Source organism: Melanerpes formicivorus, unplaced genomic scaffold, assembly GCF_026170545.1.
Source record: "Melanerpes formicivorus ecotype bairdi unplaced genomic scaffold, bMelFor1.0.p_v2 SCAF_5, whole genome shotgun sequence".
Lineage (NCBI taxonomy): Eukaryota > Metazoa > Chordata > Aves > Piciformes > Picidae > Melanerpes > Melanerpes formicivorus.
Genome location: NW_027142357.1, coordinates 25,095,162 through 25,120,020, shown reverse-complemented (window position 1 = coordinate 25,120,020; position 24,859 = coordinate 25,095,162). Strand labels below are relative to the sequence as shown.

The 24,859-nt window shown below is 58.2% G+C and overlaps 2 protein-coding genes across 3 annotated transcripts; both read right to left on the bottom strand.

Moving 5' to 3' along the window:
- Positions 1-121: 121 nt before the first annotated feature.
- Positions 122-5,582, bottom strand: FEV (FEV transcription factor, ETS family member). The gene is made up of 3 exons (XM_068138852.1): positions 5,319-5,582; positions 4,261-4,335; positions 122-1,743 (listed from the first exon to the last, which is right to left on the bottom strand). Exons 1-3 carry the CDS (start codon positions 5,368-5,370, stop codon positions 1,232-1,234), a joined length of 639 nt encoding a protein of 212 aa, XP_067994953.1. The 5' UTR covers positions 5,371-5,582; the 3' UTR covers positions 122-1,231.
- Positions 5,583-9,378: 3,796 nt separating this feature from the next.
- Positions 9,379-12,506, bottom strand: CRYBA2 (crystallin beta A2). Of its 2 annotated transcripts, none has more exons than XM_068137813.1 (5): positions 12,405-12,506; positions 11,679-11,852; positions 11,159-11,300; positions 9,983-10,125; positions 9,379-9,623 (listed from the first exon to the last, which is right to left on the bottom strand). In XM_068137813.1, the coding sequence occupies exons 2-5, from the start codon at positions 11,837-11,839 to the stop codon at positions 9,476-9,478; spliced, it is 594 nt and encodes a 197-aa protein (XP_067993914.1). In that variant the 5' UTR covers positions 11,840-11,852; positions 12,405-12,506; the 3' UTR covers positions 9,379-9,475. The 2 variants fall into 2 exon arrangements, with proteins under 2 accessions (XP_067993914.1, XP_067993915.1); XM_068137814.1 differs by having other exon boundaries at positions 11,679-11,855; positions 12,405-12,504.
- Positions 12,507-24,859: the final 12,353 nt, after the last annotated feature.

Here is a 24,859-nt window from a genome sequence, read left to right as displayed (position 1 = left end):
CAGCAGGGTGGCCACACCCTCCCCATCCCAGCCCTACAAGTGCTCTGCCTTAGGCAGGAAGGAATTTGCTGCATGATTTCTTACCTCACCAACCCCCTGCAGACATGAGAGGACACAGGTCACAGCACCTCACTGTTTTATTGAAGACCAGTCCCTCTCCCCAGCCAGCACAGACCCCAGCATGCCCAGCCTTTCTGCATCTACTGGGCCAAAGTCCTGCTTTGGAGGATGGAAATACCTCCTTGAACCTGAGGGGAGAGACCCAGGGCTGCCTCTTAGTGCCTGGAGCTCCCAGCTCTGCTGTTATCCCTTCTCTTGCTCCACCTCCCACCCAGCCTTGTCCTAGGGGATGTCCCCACCTGTGGAGAGTGTCCCACAAAGCCTTGCATGCAAGGGACTGAAACCACAGTAAAACTGGAGCATTAAACTTGTAAGTGACCAGCAAGACACAGGCTCATATGCAGGGCATCAGGGATTGTTCCAGTCTGTGGTGTGGGCCTTGGGCATTGGGGAGAGTGCAAAGTTGCAGGGGCCAGGCTCTGCTGCCTCTGGGCCTTGCCCTGAGGGCTGGTAGTGCCCCTCATGCCTGCTGCTGGCACCTCCCACTCCAGAGTCCTGCCCTGGGTAGGAGTTAACACATGAAGACCATCTGCTTTCCAGACCAAGGCTTCTCCTGAGGTCTGGAGGAAGCCACCATTGGCAGGAGGTGTAGGAGGGATGGACGAAAGGAAGGCTTTGGAGTCAAAGGTGGGGGACCAAGGTCAGTGTCTCTGTCCCTGGTCAGTGGGACCCTCACCCATGAACACAGCTGTCTTGGGGCTCTAACTCCTGACTCTGCAGGGAGAGGGGAGGGCAGGCACAGGCTAGGGACAGAGCTAAGGACATTCATGGAGTGGGTTGCATGTGGTAAAGGAAAGGGGAGGCATGGTGCCTGCCAGGAGGCAAGCCCATGTGTCCTTCCATTTACACCCTTCTTTAGGTATCCACATCCATTCCCAGAACCATGGATCCCTCCTCACCATAAATTTAGCTGGCTTCTCTCCTCCAGCCATTGAGATCAGGGAACCAACCCAGCTACCCTGTGAGCACCTCTCAACCCCCATGCCACTTTCCAAATCTAAAAGGGGGCAACTGAGAGCAAGGCACAATCCCACCCCCCATCCCTCTCTGCCAAGCTCCACAGCCCCATTCTGCCAGGGACAGGAAGGTCTGCCTGGCATGGCCTGGGCCTCTAATGGTAGTGGTTGTTCATGTTGTTGAGATGAGAGGCTGCCATGGTGCTGAACGGGGCAGAGGGCTGCAGCCCATGCCCAGGATAGAGAGAGGGGCTGGAGCCAGGCCAGTAGGAGAAGCCAGCCGGCGTCACACCCGAGGTCATGAGGTTGAGTTTGGAGATGCCCGAAAAGGGCAGTGGGGCCAGGTTGCCCTGAAACTTGTAGAGGGTGTGATCAGGGGTGGCTGGCTGGCACACCTGTGCCAGCCCATGGAAGTCGAACTTGTAGGCGTAGCGCTTGCCGTGGACCTTGGTCATGATGTTCTTGTCGTAGTAGTAGCGCAGTGCCCGGCTGAGCTTGTCATAATTCATGTTGGGTTTGCTCTTCCGCTCCCCCCAGCGCCGTGCCACCTCATCAGGGTCGATCAGCTTGAACTCCCCATTTGTGCCTTCCCAGGCGATGCAGTTCAGGTTGGCACGGTCGGAGAGCAGCTCCAGCAGGAACTGCCACAGCTGGATCTGCCCACTGCCTGCAAGGCAGGCCCCAGAGAGGTTAAAGCTCCCTCTCAGGCCACAACAAGTGGGGCAGGATGTGCCCCAGTCTCCTCAACCCCCTGCTGCGTTGCCCCATCCCAGACCCAGGCATCAGAAATTCTTCATTGCACCTTCCCTGCTCTAGAGACACAGAAGATGGTGACAAGGTCTTGTCCACCTTGCAGCATCCTTACCCTGTCTCCCAAGCGAGAGGAGAAGATGTCCTTGCACCTCAGGACAGGGGTAGGAGTGCTCAGAGTTCCACACAGGCTGCAGTGGGTCTAGATCCAGGGTTATCATGTCCCTCCCACCCTCATCCACACCCCACTGAAGATGGATACCTGATCATTTGCTTTGCTGTGAAGATGTGGCCTGCTTCTTTCACTTGCAGCCCCAAGGAGGGGCTACTGCTACCTTGGCAGCACTTAGATTGATCCCAGCGTCAATATTCCCTACTTCCACCTCAGCTTGAAGCTGGGTGAGTGTCACAGCACAGCCTCTGCCCATCTCTAGGGACACTCTGCCCTGCAAGGATTTCTCCATGGTGAGACGAAGACAGGGTGGCAGCCCTACTCTGATCTGCACTTCTGACAGGTGCAAGCAGATAGAGGAGGAGGAGAGAACAGGACAGGACCTGTTGTAGCTTTGAATCGGCACCAATGGTCCTTATTTCCAGAGGGAAATTCCTCTCTGTCCCATGGCCATTGCACCCACAGCTTGCACTGAGGACTACCGCTAGTAAGTGCCCAAGATGCCTCTGTGCCCAGCTGTGACAGGAGCCTGTCACACTTGGACGTATCCATGGTGAGGCACGACAGGCTCCACTGAGTCTGGCCAGAGGTCATAAGAGGTGAAGGTCCCTGGACACAAAAGTGGTGAACAATCCCATTTCTAGGACTCATTCACCCTGCAGAGCAGTCCTGCACTTACCAAGTGCTCCTCCACCCCTCCAAGTATCATCCCCTGCACTTCCCTGCTCCTGACCCACATTTTTTCAGCATGGGCTCTCCCCACAGCAGAGGCAGGGTCTGCCTCTCACCCTCCCCTCTGCTTTTCTGCCACTGTTTTGTCTAAAGGTGCTTGGATCCCATATGGAAGTTTAGCACACACAAACCCTGCAGCAGGCGGTCCCACAGGTCAGCTACCTTTCCCACAAAGAACCACCTTGTTCTGCTTGCTTCACACCCATCTATTTTATCTAGTGTTGCCCCCCCAATACCTGCCATGGAAGAAGCAGGCAACTGCTATTCCCCATCTATCCTCTTTCCACCAAATGGCACCTAGACATCCCAACCCAGGCAGGCAAGCTCAGGACTTTCCAAGGTTGTATTTCCAAATCCCTCCTCCTGGAATGAAGGTGCAAGATCTCTCCTCTCCAGGGTACATTCACAGCCCTCACCTCTTATCTGTCCCCACAGCCCCCATCCTGGAGTCCTGCTATCCCCCAGCCATTCATGGAGAGCAAGGAGGTGTTGAGGGGTGCAATTGGGTGGGGTGGTGAGGTTCAGTCCTCACCACCATAGAGTGTTCTGCTGCAGCACCTAGCAGCTCCCAGAGGACACCTCCTGGGATCCAGAAAGGATCCTCACCACAGCTCAGTGCACTGACGGACTGAATTTAAGGAGTAGAACTTCAAGCAATGCCCACAGGAGGGAAAACATTTCCTTCTATCAGCTGAGCATTGCTTGAGGTTCTACTGCCTAAATTCAGTGCGTCAGTGCACAGAACACAGCTGGGTGAGAGTCCACAGTGCAGAAGCAAAAAGCTCCCCCCTCAAAGTCCCTATTTTACCCTCCCTCCCATCCCTAAAACAGGGCTCTTCTTTTCCCACCTAAGAACATCCCCTGGGCCCTGAGCCCTTGCTAGGCAGGCAAACCACATGGCCCAAACTCCACGGCTCTGGCCCTGCGAACACCTGATGACCAGCCCGGCTGCTCTCCCCGGCAGGCTTCAAGCTGCTCCCTGGCCAGCCCTTGGCAGATCCCCAGGGCCCCTGGGCGGCTCTACCCGGGCGGATGGCTCCGGCTCCCGGAGACGGCTAATCTCCTTGCCTTAGCCTCAGCCCCTCATCGGCACCTCCATCTCGGATGAGTTCTCACCTCATGCCCTGGCTCCAAGGCACAGCTTGCCCAAGCCCGAATTAGTCCCTCTAGCTCCCGGGCTGTCTGGCAGCTGCTTCCCCGTCGGATGTCCCCGGAGCACCGAGGGAACCCGAGATCTGTGAGGTTCCTGGAGCGTTGGGCACCCCGCTCCCTTCCGCTGCAACGGGGCCAGGGGGTTGCGGCCGTCGAGGCTCTGCCGGCGGGGCTCGGCCGCTCTCCTGGTGGGTTTCGATGGCGGGATATTCCCGGCACAAGCCGCCCGTAGCAGCAGGAGTGGGGGCATGTCCCGCGTGGGCAGTGTCCTGCACACGGTCTGGGGTCCCCGATGGCTGCGGGGCTGGGAAGGTTGCGTGTGCCCCGAAAGGTCCCGGCTGCGGGCCGGTCCCGAGCGAGGGGCAGCCGTGCACTTACCTTTCTGCACGCTTGGGCTGAGGGACCCCCACGCCTGGCTCTTCCCGTCTTTGAACAAAGTTTCTCCGACTGGATCTGGGGGGGGTAAAAGTGGAGCGTGTGGGAGTGGAGGGGGGGCTGGAGCCAGGCGGGACTTCGACCCCCCGGCGCCCACCCGCGGGCAGCCTCCCCGCAGCCCCCGGCCGCTCCCCCTTGCCTGCCCAGCCACCGCCGCAAAGCCAGGAAACGCGTCCAGGAAAAAGGAAATCCGATTTCCGACGGAGCCAGGGAAGCTTTTAAATAGGAATAGAAAATCCCGCGGGCTGGAGCAGGGAGAAGAGACGGAGCAACGGAGAGAGCTTTGGGGCAGAGAAAGAATGAGAAGAGGTGGATGGGGTGGAACGAAGGACAAGTGTCAGTGTTTTGGAAGCAGATGGCTGGGGAGAGGACAGGTAGATGGAAATGTGGATGGAAGGAGGGAAGAAGAGGTGGGTGGATGGGTGGAAGGACAGAAGGGAGGATATATGGGTGGGTAGATTGAGGGAAGGACAAGAAGAGGGAAAGAAGGAGGATGGATGGATGGATGGATGGATGGATGGATGGATGGATGGATGGATGGATGGACAGGTAATGGGTAGATTGGTGGAAGAACCGGAAGAGGGAAGAGACGGAGGGTAGACAGAGGGGATGATTTGTAGAAGGGACAGAAAGAGGGACAGAGGGACAAGTGGGTGGGGTGGAATGATACATGGAAGTACAGGAGAAGGATGAGTGGGTGGATGGGTGAGCTGGAAGGACAGGGCGGTGAATGGAGGGACGGTAGGACAGAGAGTGGGTGAATGAAGGATGGAAAGGAGGATGGATGTGCAGGTGTGGAAGGCAGCGAGGGTGGCTGGAAGGAAGGAGGAAGGGATGGTTGAAGGGCTGGAAGGCAGGAAGGGGGGACGGACAGAGAGAGAGGGGGAGGCAGGGTGTGCGCTGGAGGAAGACAGCACAGAGAAGGGCGACGGGGCAGCGACGGGGCAGGGCGGGCGGGGGCCGGCTGCTGTGCGGGGCAGCGGCCGGGGGTCCGCCCGTACCTGGCAGGTACATGTTGAGCAGCAGTGGCACCGCTCCGGCGCCGTGTCTCATGGCAGCTGTGGGGGCGGCCCGCGGGCTGCATGTTTTAATATTCCTGCCCCTATTATTATTATTATTATTCCACTTTATCAGGGAGCAGCTGATGGCGAATAAATGGCAGCGGGACGGGCAGGGGACGGGCAGGGGCCGGGGGAGGCGGGAGGGGGGGAAGGGGGGAGGGGGAGTTTCCAGGCAACTCGCAGGGGCTCGGGGCCCCGGCTCCAGCAATTTCCTTTGCTGTAATTAAAGCGGGCGCTGCCCCCCTCCACACACCCCCCCCCCCCACCCCCCGCTATCGGGCCCGCATCAGACTTTAATCACGGCCGCGGGTTTCTATGGAGAGAGCTCGGGCCGCTTCCTGCCTCTTCCGCCTCCTTAACTCTTCGCAAACACGGCGCTGCCACCCCGCCGGGAACGGGGCTCGGGCACTGCCTGGAGACCGCCCGGGCCCGGCCTCCTGCTACCACCGCCGCCGATCCACTCCTCTGCCCAGCTGGCACGGCGCTCCCTGCGCTGCTGGCATTGCCTGCTTCTCACCATCTCACCGCATGGCATCAGCGTCGTCCCACCTTGCCTCCCTTCCTCCCAGCCACCCTGCACCGGCACCCCTGGGGCTCCCTCCCCAGCTCCGCGATCTTCAGCATAGTCCTGGGTCCTCCTTGCAAGTCCCAGAGCTCTGGGGTGGGTCAGTTTGGTGTCTACTATATCCCTCCAGCTCCAGGACGCTGGTGATGAGATCGCTTTGCAGTCCACAGGGCTCTCAGGTGGATAAGTGCATCTCCGGTGGTTGGTGGCAATCCATCTGTGCTCTTCTGTGCAGTTCCTGCCTTGGGGAGGGTTAAGCCTGTGACTGTTTTGGGGTCTCCAGCGTTATTCAGGTCTCTTGCTCATAGTTATTAGGTGACCCCCAACACTCACCCAAACCTGTATGCCCCCATCTCTACCTGATGGTACTCAGCAGCCCTGAGTGTTGTAAAGACGAGAGGGTGATATGGGGAGGGGTCATCTGGGGTCATGTCAGCTCCCAAAAGGCATATCTGGCCTGCTTGTTCCCCATCATCCGTGGCTTCATTTGGTATGTGCAGCTGCAGGATGACCGTGGAGGGACCAAGGGGGACATAGCCATCAATGATGGGTTTGACTAGGCTTGTCTCCCCAGCCAAGAGTTTACCTCCTTCCTGCACCCTATGGCTTGAGGCAGCCAGGCAGGGTAGCAGCTGCAGGCACTAGCTCTGCTCCACTGCCATACAGTCAAGCTGCCCATTAGGCTCTCCTATGGTGTTTCAGTGATGTCTAGTAAAAGGATGATTTCTTATTCTGAATTGAGCCAAATGTCTTGAAAGTGGTCATTGCAACATGCAAGTCCAAAGGAAATCAAGATACATTTATGTTAGACTTATGGGTATTATTTTTACTGCAGCTGAAAGGTGTCCTGCATAAGAAGAAGCTGCAGCCCATGGGTGGCAACAGTCAGCTACTGCGTCTTGGGATGCCACAGCCCAACGGTGCTGGTGAGGGTGTCCAAAAGGTTTAGGAAACAGGGGGTCCTGTGGGTACTAAGCTGGGTTCTGGGTGCTCCACTGCTGCTGCCCATCTCCATGGGGGGCAGAGGGCAAAATGCTAGCAGAACAACACATAAGCAGAGCCCACAGTACTTCCCCACCGATCTTGTTTGGACATAACAGCCCTTAGAAAATGTTCTCTTCCCTCAGCCTGTGCCCTGAGCAAACCTGAACCCCACAGAGGGCTGTTCCAGCTCTGTACAGCCCAACAGCCTTGGCTTCTCCCCTCATCCCTCTCTCCTCCCCAGCCTCTTGAGCCCCATCGACCATTGTGCAGCTCTCCTGGCAGTGGCTCCGCGGCCTCCCAGACTTGCTTTCGCTGCCTGAGTCACTGCAACAAACCTCAGGCAACGGAAAACAAGCCCCAGAGACAGCGAGGTGAGTTGGGAAGGGGGCCAGACCCACCAAGCCCCTCTCCTTCTGATGGTCCCAGTGACCAGGATCCTCCTCCAGCAAACCTGCATGGCACAGAGCATTAAGCCGGGGAGTCTGGGCTGAGGGCTCTGCGTCAGCCCGGCACAGGGGGAGCAGTTTGGGATCACCCTGAGAAGCAGGGTTCAGACTGTGGGAGCTGGCGATAGGGAGCACCTGGGGGCACAGGCGGTGGAGACTCACGGGTCCCTGGGAAAGCCGGTGTGTGGAAGGGCCTGCAGTGGGGTGTAAGGAGACTAAGGGCTTTGGCAGACTTAGGGACTGATGGATGCAGAGGGGCAGGGATTGCAGGGTCCCTAGGGTGAGAGGCAGGACATTGCAGAGCTGGGGCAGGCTCACAGGATTGGGAGGGGGCAGGCAGGGTATATGGCAAATAGTGAGCCAAGTCTGTAGGAGAGCCAGAGGATGTGGCTTCAGGTCTGTGAAGGACCTGGGAGGTGAGGATTCAGGTCTATGGGGACCCGACACATGGAGCACCCAGATGATAGCAACATAAGGTCCCTTTGGCTGCAAGCAGGAAGTTTGCCTCCCGACCTCCCAACCCAATGCTTTATCCCTCTAGGACAGAGCAGTAAAGACCCCACATTTTGCCGTGCCCCCTCCCCAGCGCCCCCCTCCACCCCCAGTAGCAGCCCTGTGCGCAGGTGCCCGGAACAATTTCACCTGTCTGCCGGCGGTGTCGTGAAGTGGAGCCGAGCTGACGTGGCCTTGGGCTGGCTGCAGCACGGCTGGGTGTGCAGGAATGTGTTTGTGCAGGGGGAGAGGCCATGGGGCCGTGGCAGGGTGGGGCCAGCAGGGACAGGAAGGGGAGAGGGGAGGGCCAGGGGCACCCTGCGGTGGGGACGCCCCGAGGGGTGGGGATGTGCAAGTTGCTGGGGCTTTTGCAAGGGGCTTATTGGGGTGCAAGGGGAGAGGGAGCCGGGATGTGCAGGGCATGTATGCTCACACTTGTGTGCAAAGTCCTGTGTGCAGTGCACAGGTTCTCACCTCCCCTTCTCCGCTCCCCCCCTCCGGTCTCTGTGCAGCCCTGTGTACAGGGTGTGCACACCTCGACCCTCAGCCCACTCTATCCCAGTCTCCCAACTTCCCTCGGGGCATCCACAGCTCTAATACCCCAAGTGCTTGTAGCACTTGGGTAAGTGTGTAGGGACCCAGGCATCCAAGTGACTCAGCACTGTTCCACCATCCTGCAGCTTTAGAAGGTATGTCATGGGTGAGGAGAGCACCTTGGGACAGGTACCTATGCCCCAGGAGGGCTCAGGGTGCTGGAGCAGGATGGAGGAGGAAGAGGCCAGGAAAGGGTGCTGGAGAAGGAGGAGGAGGCTGGGTGGGGCTCCTGGTGTACCTGAGCAAGCAGGAGCCGGATGCTGGCACGGATGTGCTGGCGTGGCCAGGCTGGGGGTGGGAGGACCTGCATCCTAAGGTTGCTGGGAGCAGTAAGCTGAGCTCCCTGCCAGCTCTGGGACACTGCCCTGAGGACCCCAGTTTCTTGTACAGTCTCTCTATAAACCGGTGCCCCCAACTCTGCTCTAACTGTGGCCATCCCATTTGTGGCAGTGTCCTGCCCCCCAAGATGACCCAGGCTCGAAGCAGGCAGGGACATCCCTCTTTTCTCCAAACTAGGGTGCAGAGAGCCCCACTCTCTGTGAACACCCCGTGCTCACAGGCTTAGTAGCAATCATTTTCCCTAGCACTGACCCTGTGAGAAAGTCCCAGGACACAACCCTACTGGATGCCCCCTTCTGCTCCAGCCCATTTTTTCCCCAGTAAAGCCAGTAAGTTCCCACTTCCCCACATTAGAGAGTTAAGGAACCGTTCTGCATTCCCTCTGTTTGCTCTGCACGGACCAGAGGTGGAGTGAAGAGAGCCCAGCCCAGGCTGCACGTCACCACGGGTCCAAAAACACCTGGGAATAGGGAAACCCCTTCCAGCTGCTGAGAGCTGGGGGCCAGCGGGTGTGGGGCAGGCAGCCTGCATCCCACCCCACAGGGGTCCCACAAGGAGCAGAGCAGAGGCAGGAGCACCCTTTTTTTTTTTTTTTGACAAATGCCTTTATTTGCTACCGGGTAGAGGTCTATTGCACAGCAGCCCAGGGGCTGCGGGGCACGCAGCGCTGCCCCTGCTCAGTGCTGGACACGGCGGATGGATTGGATCTGGTTGGTGTGAGCCTGGCTGCTGTATTCATTGTACTTCTTGAACTCACCGTTCTGTCTGTCCCGCTCCAGCACATACTGGTAGCCCCTGTATCCTGGGTACTGGTATGCCACCCACCTGCAAGCAGACCCCTGACTCAGAGCCCCAAACCAAATCTCCCCATCCCCTCCCCTCCCCTTCCCTCTCTTTCCCTCCCTTTCCCTCCCCTCTCTTTCCCTCCCTTTCCCTCCCCTCCCTTCCTTCCTCTCCCCTTCCCTCCTCTCCCATTCATCCCATCCATCTCATCCCTGAGAGGGAAGGGACAGAAAGCACCCCACAGCTGGAATTTTCAAGGGAAGGGGAACACATAGGCCTCCTTTTTTTTTGGGGGGGATGTCCCCTTTCTCCATCCCCAGGGCTGTACAAAAGGGAGGTACTTGCCAAAGCTCTGCTCTCAGCCCTCCCCTCCCCCCCACCTTCTTGCCAGCAGAACTCACGCTCCGGCGTTCACTTTGATAGATGCCACCTCCTTGTTGCCCCAACCCATGGCCTGCAGCGAGGGGTAGTCATCACTCAGCTCAAACTTGTGCCCCTGAAAATTCTCAGCCTCGTAGAGGATGACTTTGCTGTCGTTGTGGTTCTGTAGAGGGAGAGAGCTGGGAGGTCAACAAGGATGGGGTGGCTTGCACAGTTTTAGGGGATGTGGCATCAGGGGGACATAAACCAAGGTGCCATGGCAAGCCTGGGACCATGTCCAGCTTTGGTGCGAGGCGTGGGCATGTCCTTCAGCTTGGCATCCCCTGACTGTGCCACATCGGGGATGCCCAGAGGATGCTGCTTTCATGTCCCTGTGATTCTAATGGATATCTGCTGGTTAGGGTGACAGTGGCCACATCCTCTGTACCCACATAGTTTCCTGCCCTCAGCATCCTCACACTCCCCAAGGCTGCAGGACAGTTTCAGGGCAAGATGGGCTGCTGAGAGTGATTCCGCTCCTGCTTTGTGGGGCTTTGCTGGGTGTTGGGCACCAAGGGGTTAACGGCTGGGACACTGAGCGATGCGGCACTGTCCCCCGTACCCAGCCCCCACACGCCTCTATCTGCACCGAGGAGCAGTCCTGCCAGTAAGGAGTGATCTTATCACATCCCCTTTATTAAAGCCCAAGCATATCTGCCTGGTGATTATTAAAAGTTGGGGGGGGACCCCCCGCTCGGAGGCGCAGACGTGCCGCTTTTGCAAGCACCACTGTCTCTGCAGATGGAGCGATAGGGGCTGCAGCTGCCTGGGCACGGCTCGGGTACCCCAGTGGGAGGGGGACGAATCCCACACCCCAAATGCACCAACCATCCCTTTGGTCCTGCCAGCTCCTCTCTGCTTGTCCCATCCACAGGTACCTGAGGTGAGAGGACAAGGCCAGAGGACCCCAGCCTGGGAGGTGGCTGTCCAATGCACCAAGCAGAAGGATCTGGGATGGTGTTTCAGGATAAATTTTAGCCTTAAGGAACACCCCAGGACCCTTGCAGGGAGGCAGCCACCCCTCCTAACCCACGTCCTCTCTGTGGCTGCCTCACCGCTCCATCCCATGTTTCAGTAACCTTTTCTCCCTCCCCGCCGGGCTGCCAAGAGGAGGCACTGCCTGCCGCAAGCCTAGCCACGGTGACCTCGTAACTCACCGCACACTTGACGGGCCGGAAGGAGAGGAGGTGCTCGGTCCGGTAGCCGCTGTTCCCGCTCCAGGCCTCCCACCGAGGATAGTCACCCTTCTCCAGGATAAACTGCTGCCCCTGGTACTCAGGGTACTCGAAGCCCACCCAGCTGGAGGGGAGAGGAGGAAGGACCTCAGCCTAGGGCTGGCTTCTCCCTCCTGCACGTGGGACAGAGAGGTCCTGGAAGGGTGCGGGCATGTCACAGAGGTTGGGGTTCTTGCTACCAGGAAACATCCCTTTTGAGAGTGAGCCCCCACTCCCCAGGGTCACACCATTGCCTCCAACCCATGCCTTGGCTCAGCAGAGTCTCCCTTCTTTGCAGATGGGGAAACTGAGGCACCAGGCTAGGAGCACAGAGAGAGAGGTCGCACAATAAGGCGGTGTCAGAACAGGGGTCCCGGGTGTCCTGGCTTCCTGGCAGCTCCAGGCAGCTCCTGGGAGCAAAGCGGCATGTACTGAGGGGCCATGGGGCTTGTGGGGCACTTACGGGCCAGACTCCACCTTGATGGAGCGGATCTTGCGGAAGCCACGCTCCATGATGCTGGGGCACTCCATGAGGAACTCGCAGCGCTTGCCCTGGAAGCTCTCCTCCTCCCATACCGTGATCTTGTACTGCCCCAGGGTGTCCATGGCTTCGCTGCTGGTCATGCGGGTTGCTCAGCTGCTGGCAGAGACCCATCCATCACCCCGGGCAGATGCCCACCATCAACCCACTTCCACCAAGCCTGGGACAATGGCTGTGCTCCCCTCATACATCCCATGCCACCAGCCCCTCGTCCTTCCAGGCTGTTCCCTTTCCCTTGGTGCTGAGCGATCTCTGTCCTGTGCCCCTCAAATTGCAGGGTGCACTTGTGGTCACCCATCTCTCTCTATGTGATGTACCCAAGACTGCTCCCAATCTCCCTGCAGCTACTCCTGGGCTCAGCCAGGTGCAATGGCGCCGTTACCCATTGCAGGAGGGTGGCAGTGACCCCTGAATCAGACATGGGTGTGGGCTGCAGCCCTGAGGCAGAGCAGCCCAATTCTTGCAAAGATGGGTGCCAGCATCCCCTCCTGTCCACACAGGGCACCCCTGTGTGCCATGCAGCACCCTGCGGCTTGCCCTTCCCCAGAGTGTGCACTGGGTTTGGGGGGGCTTGGTGTGGGAGGCCAAAGGCAGCATGGCAGCGCCTGTGCATTGGGGGGTCTTGAGGGCTCACAGCCTGGTACTTACTTGGTCGGCAGGGCACAGTGGCGAAGGTGGCGGTGCCGGCGCCGGCTTTTCCCCTTGCCCTTTATAGGCAGGCGCCGAAGTGCCGATGGTGCAGGCGGGCAGGGCGCTGTGTCAGCAGGCAGGGGATGGGGGGGCACGGGGGTGTGAGCCCACCCCAGACTCCAGCTGTCCATTCCAGTTAGGCAGTGTGGCGAGAGCAGCCCCCCCGTGCCCCGCGGGGCTGACAATGAAAGTGCTGGGCTGTGTTTGCGGAGAGGCTCAGGGCACAATGGGCAAAGGGCCTGACGCGCCGCTTTCCTTTCTGCCCCCGGACAATGTCCCTGTTTGGCCCAGGGATTAGGGACCCAGCCTTTCCCAGGGCACCCTCAGCCTTTGCCAAGGTTGAGGCTGGTGGGAAGGAGGTGCCAAGTTGAAGCAAGGATTTGCCGGCTGGGAGCTGAGGGGGCACTAATTTCCTCACGCTGGGATGCAGAGCTTGCCTGGGGCTGCATCTGCCCCTCGGCCCGAGGGCTCTGCCACCGCAGGTCCCTCCTCTGGCCAGACCCTGCTTTGCATGTCCTGAGCTGGCAGGGCAGGGACCCAATCTGCAAGGGCAGGGCTCTGTGTGGGGTGGTTGAAGATTAGGGTGAGTGAGAGGGGTGGAGGAGGTGTTGGCAGAGGCATAGCTTGGTCCATCCATGTTCTGGGAGACGTGCAACACCCTGCAGAGGTTCCTGTGTTGGCTCTCAACTGGACACTAATGTACCCCAGTTACATGCTCCCTGCTTTCAGTGCTCTGGGCATGTCCCCTGGCCTGGCAAAAGGCTCCCTGTGCTCTTTACACACCTTTTGCCCAGGCAGAGAACACCGTGCACAGTGCAAGGGTACCAGCTTTGGGCAGAGTTGTATCCTGCACCTATGCAGCAGGACCAGCCCTGCCTGGGACTGCACCATGTGATGCAACAATTCCAGTGCCTCCCACCAGGACCTGGGCTGGATGAGGCCAGCTCAGGCTCGAAAGGAAGAGTGCCCTGAGGAGCCTTGAAATCCCAGGTCTCTTGGCAGAAGCATCCCTGTGGTGAGGCTGGACACTCTTCACCTTCATCTCTGCAGGAGCCACGTTGGCCTGCAGGCAAAGACTGGACCCCAGACCTTCCCAGGTAAACCCCAGCCCTCCTGAGGGTCCTGAGTAGAGGTCAGCGTCCCATATGAGCTTAGTAGTGCTGATGACACAGGTGCAGTGTGGGCATCTGGCAGGGGTGTTAGGACGCCTGGCGTCTGTGATCTATTTTCATCAAGAATTGGGGTCTGAGGGGCCATAGCAGGAATGGGCTAGGGGCAGAACCTGTGATTCGCCTTCCTGTGTCCCCCACCGCTCGACAACGCGCCAAGCAGCGTCTACCTCCCTGCTCTGGGGCCCGGAGCGTCGATGCCGTCAGGTCCCAGCAGAGGGTGCAGCCTGGCAGCGATTGGAACTGGCTCCAGCTGAGGAACCTTGGCTGGCCCTTGGCTGGGAACAGGCGCTGGGGAGGCAGCCTTCATTTTGCGATGCTCTGGGTTCTTATAGCAGGGTTTGTGAGAGACACTCTAGGAGGTGCCTGGGGGTGCAGAGGATGGAGGAAAGGATAGGGATGATCTTCGGGGAGGGAAGGGGATGCATGAGGATAAGCAGGCTTCCAGGATGGAGCCCAGTGATCTGGGGACATCCCTCAAAGTGCTGGGGGGACAGGTTTGGGAAGCCAGCATCTTGGGGAAGGTGAGGTGTGACGCAGAGCTAGTGCACTGGAGGGTCAACCCATGCTGCTGCTGCCCCTCACCAGGGCTCTGTGAGCAGAAGTGTAGGGCACTAGTTAGTTTGAGGTGCTATGGGGTGTGAGGACAGTCTGGGGTTATGGGATGCAGGGCACTGTAGGATGTATTACAGAGCTTCAGGGTGTGAGGCATCACAGGATGTGTGGGGATGCTGTGGGCTGTTAAGGGGATGTGGGGGGCACTGCATAACGTGCTAGAGGAGCTATGAGGCACTGACGGTGTGCCATGAGGGGCATGCAAGCACCTCAGTCACCTCCACACAACCCTTTGGATAGAAGAATTGAGGGCAATGCAGGGGAAAAAAAGGGGGGAGAGGAGTGGAGGGGAGAAACACACAGCCAGCTGCAGGCTGTGCATCTCCCTCCCTTACTTCTCAGCATGTGCCACACGCTGGGATAGGCCTCCACGCACCGCTCACCTCATTCATGTCAGCCACATTGGAGCCACAGCTGTGTCCAGGGACAGTGGATTGGGGTGGCTCAACTCTGAGGTGCCATGGCAAAGGTCCTTCCCCACTGCACCCCAGAGTGCTGATGCAACCTGGCCTCCCTGGGGCATCTCCCAGTACCACTGGCCATTCCCTGTCACCAGTTGCCACCACCGCGGCTGGCTGCCTTCTAGACCCCAGTCACAACCACCCAGCCAAGGACAGGGGCAGGAGGAGGCTGGTGCGGGGGCAGACAGCAACCCTGCCCAAGGGCAGCTGCTAATATTGGCTCTGGGAGCTGGGTAGCGCTTGCCCAGGACCTCCTGCATAGGCTAATTTAATAAAGACCCTGTGTCACTCTCCGCTCAGCCTGTTCCCTGCACTAGCAAAACAGATCAGGTTTCTCCGTGCCACCCAGCACAGTGTGGGCAGGCGGCAGTGCTGGGAGGACAGAGTTGCCCAGGTGCTCTATGCCAAGTCCAAACTGTGCCATCCATAGGCCCCAGCCATGGGGCTATACCCCACATCCTGTTCAGGTAATGCTCCTGAGATAGTGCATGGCTTAAGGAGCTGAGCAGACTGAAAGGCAGCCACCAAGGAGGTGATGCAGGCACATCTGGGACACACCTGGAGTTCATGGCAGTATGCTGCCTTTCCCATTGCTATGAGATTCCCAGGCCAGCACAGCTGTGTCAGGTCTAGCATTTGTCTAACACTGTGGGCTGAGTCCTGGCCACCCTAGCTAAGCCCTGCTACCCCCTCTCTGTGGGCTGCACTGTCACCCCATGGGGCTGGAGGTCCAGGGGCTGGGCCAAGCAGGAGCAGATGGAGCTGGTGCCGGCCCCTGTTTGTCTTTCTTGCAGTTGCCTGGTGCTCTGTTTGTTCTGGGGATGGCTTCCTGCTGCCAGGGCCAAAACAGGTGGCTTTTATTTGCAGGGTCTGGCTGATTAAATCAGGGGCAATATGTCATCATTCCTTCTGCCCAGTCCCACCACTCGTTTTTCTTCTCCTTTCTCCCCCAGCCTCATTTCCCTGGGAAATCATTCTCCCTGTCAAGGATGCAAAAACCTCCTTCCCTCCTTAAGCATCTCTCCTTCAGGATTGCTCTGAGAATGGCCACCAGGATCAGCAAATCCCAGCCAAAACCCCCACTTCCTCCTGCTAGGTTCCCAAACCCTGGACCTGAGAGGCTATTTGGGGTCCCCAGTGCCACCCATCCCTTTCTGGACACAGAGGATACACATGTGCAGGCAGATGCCCACCACAGAAGCCCTTTGGCACAGGTGTTGCCTTGCACAGGGAGCCCCAACACATGCCAGCTGCCCTGCACACACGTGCCCCCCCCCACCCAGCCATCCCCTCCCCGCAGCCGGAAACTCCTGGGCTTGCAAACAGCCTGGCAGATGTTGCTGGGATTAGCTCCCACACAGGCACAGACGCACGCCACGGGCTGCCAGCCCTCCCGTCCCAGGCACTCATGCTTGCCAGGGGCAAAGCTCAGCGTGTACCTGCTCCAGCCCCTGCTGCTCCCGGGGCTGGAGGAGTCCTCAGGATAAACAGGCAGTGGGAGAGGAGCCCCAGTGGGAACTGGGGGGGGTCAAGATGCTGACTGGTCTCATGGGTACCATCACCAACGGTCAGAGAAGGGCAGGGGTGTGGTGAGGGGCACAGGTACTGGCAGTGCAAGGGATACTCACATATTCCTGCTCAGAGTTGGGTCCTGCAAACAGCCTGCTGAGGTGGTCTTCCATGCAGCACCCTTCACCCCAGCTGTGTCTCTCCCCATGCACCCAGCCACTGCTGCCACCACTGGATTGGCTCTCCTGACCTGCAGAGCACCTGCCCCCACCATGCTGGCCACCCCAGGCTCCATGCTGGTAGCCCCTGGTCACCCCCATTTGCACTGCTCCTCCCCCTACCTATGGGTGCCCACTCTGCCCTGTGACACCCACAGCTCCAGAGACAGACCCACAAAGACCCTCCAGGAAACATGTGTGCACTCCCTGATGTCTGTCCAGGACCTGCCCTCTGTATCTCCTGCCTGGCCTTGGCTGCAGGCTGCCCCTGGCATAGGGCTGTGCTCAGTTCCTGGGCTCTGCCAGCCTTGCTTAGTCCCCAGGAGCTGTTGGGGAATATGTGGCCTCACCTGACTGCTCCCCACTGTTCCCATGGGTACTAATCCCACCTGAAGGTCAGGGAGGCTCCGCCAGCTGCTCACCTCCTGCCTGTGGATTACAGCCCGAGTGTGAGCAGGTGGCAAATGCCACATCCCCAGGCTGGCCCAGCCCCAGTATGGGACTGATGGTGGGACAAAAACCAGCCAGGCTGATACAAAAGGGACTCCAGGGTGACAGAGCCTTGCAGCTTCAGATATAATTCCCCCCACCATTCATCATACCCTATCCAGGTGGAGATGTTAGGCACCAGGACAGAGGAGCTGGTATCTGATTCTCATGTCCAGATCTGAACTTGAAATGCAGCCTGCTGGTGCCAGCTACTGTGACCTCCTGCCTGTTAACCCAAATGACCCTAGCTTGGCACTCACAGGGCACTCCATAGCTACAGTGTCCTGAAGAACCATGCTGGTCCCCACACAGTGCCCAGTCTCAGGGAAGTACTGATGGAGACAGGGGAAGCATGTCGAACCCCACACCCAGCTGCAGGTGCATTTCCTTCAGTGCTTTGTGTCATACTTGGGGGGCACCACGGGGTGAGCACAGCTTCTCAGCTCACAGCTTTACCTATAGCACCTGGAGCATTGCCATATGGGTGCAGGGTGCAAGGACAGTGCTGCAGGGGGGGTGCGGTCAGAATCACAGAACATTCGGGTTGGAAAAGACCCTCAGGATCATGAAGTCTAACTGTTAAACCTACTCTACAAAGTTCACCCCCCTGAGCCATATCCAAAAGACCTTTAAACACACCCAGGGTTGGTGACTCAACCACCTCCCTGGGCAGCCCATTCCAATGCCTGACCACTCTTGCTGTGAAACATTTTTCCTAATGTACAGTCTGAACCTACCCAGTCATAGCTTGAGGCCATTCCCTCTTCTTCTATCACCTGTGAGAAGAGACCAGCACCAGCCTCTCTACAGCATCCTTTCAGGTAGTTGTCAAGAGCAATGAGGCCTCCCCTCAGCCTCCTCTTTTCCAAACTAAACAGCCCCAGCTCCTTCAGTCACTCTTCATAAGATTTATTCTCCAGTTCTTGGACTTCCCTTCCCCGGCTTCTTCAGCTCCACAGCCAGGGGATGTCAGCTCAGTCAGTACCTGGCCAAGGTCCCAGTCTACTCTGATGCTCTTCCACATACTTGTTGACAACATCTGTAGTGCCAGGTGCCTCAAGCCAGGGTGACAGCAGCAGCAGCAGCAGCAGCAGCAGCAGCAGCAGCAGCTCCCCTCCTCCAGCAGCTTTGAGCTTGTAGTGCAGGTGGGGGCTGAGCCAGGCACTGCATCCAGAACAGAACATCCTGCCTTGGGGTTCCCAAAGCCAGCAACAGCTTGGCCAGGAGCAGTGTCCCTGGCACCCTGCTCAACGTCTACCCCCTGGGTAAGCTGCCCATGCACTTCCCAGAGCCATCAGATAGCTCAGGAGAGGGGAGCCCCATCACTCACCCCTTCCCCAGTGGCCCTGTGGGAGGATAGGGCTGACACAGTTTGGGATGCAGGACTCATGCAACTTCTGGGATTCTCCCTCCAGCACCTTGAGTCCTTCAGCAGCACCCACCACTACCACCACCCCTTATCCCCTTCACTCATGGATGTTATAAGCCTTTTCCTGGGGCAATGGCAAAACTTACCACATGGCCTGTGGGTCCGGGGAGAGGATGACAGGCTATACCAACCCTGTGCTTGATACTGCCCACAGCCGATGGGCCGAGGGCTGGCAGAGCTACCTGTTTGTTTAACCGTGGCAGGGTGCAGCTCCATGCCTGATACCCACCTCTCCCTTCCACACTGTCTGCCAAAGAGCAATAAGCTTCTCCCAGAGCCAGCTGTGTTGAAGGCTGCTGTCTCTGTGTGGTCTTGAGTTGGCAGAGAATTTGTGGGTTGGACCCATTGCCTAGGGATGCTGAATCTACAGCCTGGCATAGGGAGTGCAGGACCCCAGCACAGGGCCAAGACAGTCCTTTATGCTCTCTGCCCCAGTCCTTACCTTGGCCAGGGGCAAGCTGAGTGGCTAGAGACAACCAGAGGGTGTTCAGCACCACCCTGACCTTCAACAGGCCCAGCACTGGGGACAGAAGTAGCCTTAGTCTTCTTGTGAAAGCTGTCAGGGTACCTACAGCAGTTCTGAACAGAGTGACCTTCAAGGGCAGGAAGCCTCTGCTCAGCTTGAGTATCTCCTCCCTGCACAATGGAGCAATGGCAAATAGGCAGAGTGGTGGACATTCCAGGTTTAGGGATGCCTGCACAACCATGGTGCTCAGCCCCTGGGGTGCCCACAAAGCCCAGTGTGCAGTGGCAGCAACTTGGACTGATGACCCAGGGCGCTGGGGTGCAGAGGGTAACCAGCTGCCTCTGCCACATCCTGCAGTGAAGTAGAGCCTGCCCAGGGATGGCACACCCCATCCGGGCTAGGCAGGATGTGCAGCCCACAGGCAGCACCCCGCAGGTAGCCAGCCATGGGGCACACCTCTGCTCACAGCCACACCTTGATGGGCTGCACACACAGCAGAGCATGGAGCAGCAGGCACAGCAGGGGCACAGCCAGCTCCATGTGTTCATGCTGTGGGAGCCCACAGGCATCACACACAGGGCAATGAGTGCAGCAGGAAGCTGCAGCACCTCCACACTGCCCACCCACCCCGGGTGGGCACAGCCATGCACAGACATGAGCTCCCATGTGCAAGTGCACACACCTGCACACACCTGCACACACCCCGCATATGGTTGCACCTAGATGTAAATGCAGAGCACGGTACTCCTGCCTTGCTGGCCCTCCACCTGCAGCTTGCCCTCCACACACAGAGCCTCCCTGTACAGAAGAATAGAATAGAATAGAATAGAATAGAATAGAATAGAATAGAATAGAATAGAATAGAATAGAATAGAATGAACCTTTGAAAACATCAAGTCCAACCTATCACCCAACACCGTCTAATCAACTAAAACATGGCACCAAATGCCTCATCCAGTCTCTTCCTAAACACCTCCAGTGATGGTGACTCCACCACCTCCCTGGGCAGCACATTCCAATGGCAAATCACTCTTTCTGGGAAGAACTTCTTCCTAACCTCCAGCCTAAACCTCCCCTGGCACAACTTCAGACTGTGTCCTCTTGTTCTGGTGCTGGTTGCCTGGGAGAAGAGATGAACCTCTGCCTGTCCACAACCACCCTTCAGGTAGTTGTAGAGAGCAATAAGTTCTCCCCTGAGCCTCCTCTTCTCCAGGCTAAGCAACCCCAGCTCCCCCAGCCTCTTCTCATAGAGCTTGTGCTCCAAACCCCTCCCCATCTTTGGTGCCCTTCTCTGGACACGTTCCAGCAAGTCAACATCCTTCCTAAACTGAGGGGCCCAGAACTGGACACAGTACTCCAGCTGTGGTGTAACCAGTGCTGAGTACAGGGGCACAATGACCTCCCTGCTCCTGCTGGTCACACTATTCCTGATACCAGCCAGGATGCCATTGGCCTTCTTGGCCACCTGGGCACACTGCTGGCTCATGTTCAGCCTACTATCAACCACTACCCCCAGGTCCCTCTCTGCCTGGCTGCTCTCCAGCCACTCTGACCCCAGCCTGTAGCACTGCATGGGGTTGTTGTGGCCAACGTGTAGAACTCAGCACTTAGATGTGTTAAATCTCATGCCATTGGACTCTGCCCATCTGTCCAGCCTGTCAAGGTCCCTTTACAGAGCTCTCCTACCCTCTAACAGATCAACACCTGCCCCCAGCTTAGTGTCATCTGCAGACTTACTGATGATGGACTCAATACCCTCATCCAGATCATCCATAAAGATATTAAAGAGTATGGGGCCCAACACTGACTTCTGAGCTGCACCCTGGAAATCCCCAGCGCTGGTCCCCAGGTCCTCAAAGCCATGCCAATGGCCATGCAGGCCCCAGAGGGTGGGGGTCTCTTTGGCACAGGTGCTGGCTCTGGTGTGGGAAACGTGGGTGTTTAAAACCCCCAGCTCTGCCCAGCTTGGGGATCAGCTCACTCTTGGGTGCCATTGCCCAGGCAGCTCAGCCTGTATGGCAATGTGGCTTCCTGAGTCCACCCCCAGCTTTGAAGGGTGTCAGTCCTTCTCAATGCCATTGTGCTGGCAGAGCTGGGACAGAGAGAGCAAGCTGGGAAGATGCCAGAGGGATGGGAGGCAATTTCTAGTGCTCCCACTTGTGGCTGTCCTCTTCTGCTGGGACACACATTCTGTCCTGCACAGAGACATGCTACTACTACCAGCACAGGGTCTGGCTCCCTGGATGCTGCCTGGATACTCTAAAAAAAAACCCAACAACCCCCCCCCAGACGCCCCAAAAACCAACAAAGAAGAGATTTTCTGGAGCATCTGGGCCGTATACAGGATGCAGCATACATCCCGTAGGGTTGTCAGGTTGTAGTAGGACACAATGCAGCCCTATGGTGTGTGGAGCCACCAAGGGAGAGCAAGGCAGCCTGGCAGCATCTCCACAGCCTACTCTGCCCAGATACCATCTCCATCAGGCTCTGCTCCCAGGGACACACACGTGCAGCAGCCGGAGCAGCGTGGGCAGCAGGGTCTGGCTTTGCTCAGTGTTATTATTGGGCTCTCTTTGATCCCAGCCTGAGCAAGGCAGCTGCAGGGGGTTACACATATCAGGGATGTGTTGTGCTTTCTTGGTTGTTCAACTTTGCCAGGCTGGTTTGCAGGAGACAGAGCCCAGAGGCATGGTCCAAAGAGACCTGTGGCCAGTCTGTTGGGCAGTCACCACACTGTGTGGTGGTTGTTCCCAGATTAGGATGAGCACTTGGCTCTGGGGAGACACAGGGAACTCAGCACCTTTGGGTGCCAAACATCTGCACAGACAGGGAGCCCAGGAAGTGCCTTATGTCCATCCCTTGCAGGGGTACACCAGGGGACAGAACAAGGCTCTCCTTCTCCAGGGCAGGGCTCCTGAGCCTGGTCCTCCATGTGCATTGGATGGGGATAAGGGAAAGGAAAGGAATTATCTCCTCCCCTGACATATTCCTGGCCGCCTTTGCCTCCAGCATCTCCTCCCTGCATACTGTGGAGCTGGGCTCAGCCTTCACAGCATTTGCAAGAGAGGCTGCAGGAAGGGCTCAGGACACACCTGTAAATTCAGAGCATCCTTGAGCATGGCAAGGCCAGAACTGGATCCTGTGCTACAAGAGAAGTGCTTGTGCCCTAGGACAGGGCAGGATCATGCTCAGGGCTGTCAGAGAAATCACAGATAGACAGGTGTGGTCAAACAGGAGTGAGTGTGGCTCCTTCCACCCCTAAACATCCTGAAGCAGGAGGAAAGCAGGTGCTTTGGTGTCCCACCTCCAAGCTCTCTGGGACTGTTTCTGTGTTGGTTGCCGGCCAACGAGTTAAGGAACAGGACACATGATGGGACAGGAGTCCAGATCAAGCGCTACACTGTGCTATGAGAGCAGGGCAGGTTGTGGACAAGGCTATCCTGGAAGAGACCTCCCAGCTTGTTAGATACACTCACCTCATACCCTTCCACAGCAGCACAAGCAGAGGGATTAACACCAGCAAGAATCAGTACTCACCCTGCTGGATGAGGCTGAGCAGCAAGCTACACCTGCCCTGGGCATCCCAGTGAACAGGCAGCCAGACGCTGGACAGGCCAGCAAATGCAGCTCTTGGGAGCAAGCCAGGGCACAGATCTGTGGGAAAGGATGTGACATCCTCCCATCTCCTGCCCTGCTCTCTGTTCCTGCACTCCATCCTCACTGCCTGAGCTGTGTCACCAACTAAAGCTCCTTTGGTGCCAGCAGACCGTTGACCTGGGCATTTGGCAGAGCACAAAGAGCTCCACCCTGGGCCAGCACTGTTCCAGAACAGGGCAGTGCTGCCAGGCCTCCCTGTGCCTGCCACGCCTCTGCAGCTCTGCTGGGGTGCAAAGACCAGGCTGCCCCTCCCTATAGACTGCAGTAGGCAGCAGTCAGTCACAGGGGTGGGATGCGTGGGTCTAGCATGCTACAGGTGCCTGCAGTGCCACGGGCACACAGACATGGCTCCTGCCCATCGCAGCCTGCGAAGCTGAGCGTCCAAATGGTCACGTGTACCAGTGCCGCATGGGTCTCACATCCTGTCCCACAGTGTTCGTTCCCTGCACCCTGCAAGTGGCTTCCATCCCCCGGGCACACCACCTGCCCACCGTGTGCCGCCCCAGTGCTGCCCCAGTGGCACAGCACACGCCGGCTCCGACAGAAACCGCAGGCTCTGCAAGGCCTTCCTGCACAACACTCGCAGCCTGCACGCTCGTCCTCGCAGTGCCTGCACCGGTCCCATGGGCAGCAGTGCGCTCCCCGTGCCTGCTGCAGGTCGCAGGTGCGGGGGGCAGGCTGCAGGGGCGAGTGGGTGGCGTGGCAGGCGCGGGTGGCGGGGCAGGCGCGGGTGGGTGCCAGCCGCACGCTCGCAGACGGGCTGGACCTGCCTAACGCGAGCCGAACGAACAAAACGTTCAGGTCAGGTCTTGCACGTGGGGCTCGACGCCAGGCAAGTGCAGAGTTGCTCCAGGCTCGCGCAGCATGGTCAGGAGGGGTGCTCTGCTAGGAGCTGCTGGCAGCCCTTTTCCATCCTTTCTCCTGAGCCGGGTCCCTCCAGGCTCTGGGAGCCGGCGTCCTTGCTGCACCCGCCGCTGCAAACCGGCTCCTCGGGGGGTAAAGTCCGGAAGGTGGATGCTTGACACCTGCTGCCTGGGAAAGCCAAATAGAGCAGGGGCGGGTTAAACTGGCATGGGAGGGTGGGGAGGGAGGGTGAGAAAGAAGGGAAGGAAGGGAGGAAGGAAGAAATAAAGTAAGAAAGTAAATGAATCTGGGGAGGGCAGCAGAAAGGATCAGAAAATAGGTGAAAGAGAAAGGAAGAGTTAAGGGAAGAGGACGACCAGGGCAGTGTCCCCCAGGACCATTCCCTTCTCTCCCGGGAGTTTGGAGGTTCCGTTGGACTCACAGTACTTGTCGGGGGGAGTCCCCATGGCGTCCTCCACACCCAGCACCCATCTTCCAGCTGGGCAGGCAGGACCCTGGCCCAGGTGTGCCAGGCTGCAGCAGCTCACCTGGCTCCGGTGACACGCTGGCAGCTGGCAGGTGAGTGGCTTCGCCTTCCCCTGCCGCCTCACGAGAAGAAAATGAGGGTGATGCCGGCTGGATGGGGCTTTTATAGCCCTGATAAAAATAGCGCTGGCTGGCCGATGATCGGGGGGCCGGAGAGATGTGACTGAGCAGAGACAGGCAAGAGGGCTGGGCTGGCGGCGGTGAGCCTTCTCCCCAGCACACCTGTCACGGCTCTGTGTTTGCTCAGAGCAAATATTTACCCAGGGAAAGCAGGCTGGGCAAAGGGAGGCGATTAGCCCACCTAGATTAGAGGCAGAGCAGGTCTCTATGCAAACTCTCCAGGGCTGCCTTTGTTAATGGGAGCCTGATGGACTGATAGGAGCCAGGAGCTTGGGTGCTGGGGCGGGCTGTGGGGAGAAGGAGGGGGTAGGAGGGTGGGGGAGAGGGAGAGGAGGAGACATTCATTAACCTGTACTGGAACAACACCAGCTGTCACTTTTCCACCCACCTGCTCAGCTCACTTTATAGCCAGGGGTTAGGGGAGGCAGGGGTGGGGGTACCCTACTGGGCACCTCTGGTATGGGGGCTGCTGAAAGGTGAGGGAGCAATAAGGTCCAAGGGCAGGAAAGCAAAGCTACTGCCTACCCCAAGCAGGCTAACACTGAATACCTATGATGGCAAGGATCCCCTTGCCCCAGTCCCCCCCACCTCATGCTGCATATCCCTTGGGCACACCAGGGGTAATACACGCTTCATTGACAGGAGCCTGCAGCCATCTGAGTCAGGCAGCAAAGCAGAGCCCGACAAAACCACTTCTGCTTGCTCTCTTTAGAAGCTTTTCCAGCACGGCCATGTGGGCCAGGAGCCAGCTCCCCCAGCACAGTCCCAAGAACAGGATGTGTTTCACTCCATGTGCACATGCCTGCCTGTGGGGTCATTGCATCCCAGAGTCACAGCACTCTCCTGCATCCTGGCTGTGTCACTGCTCAGCAGGGTAACCAATGCAGACGC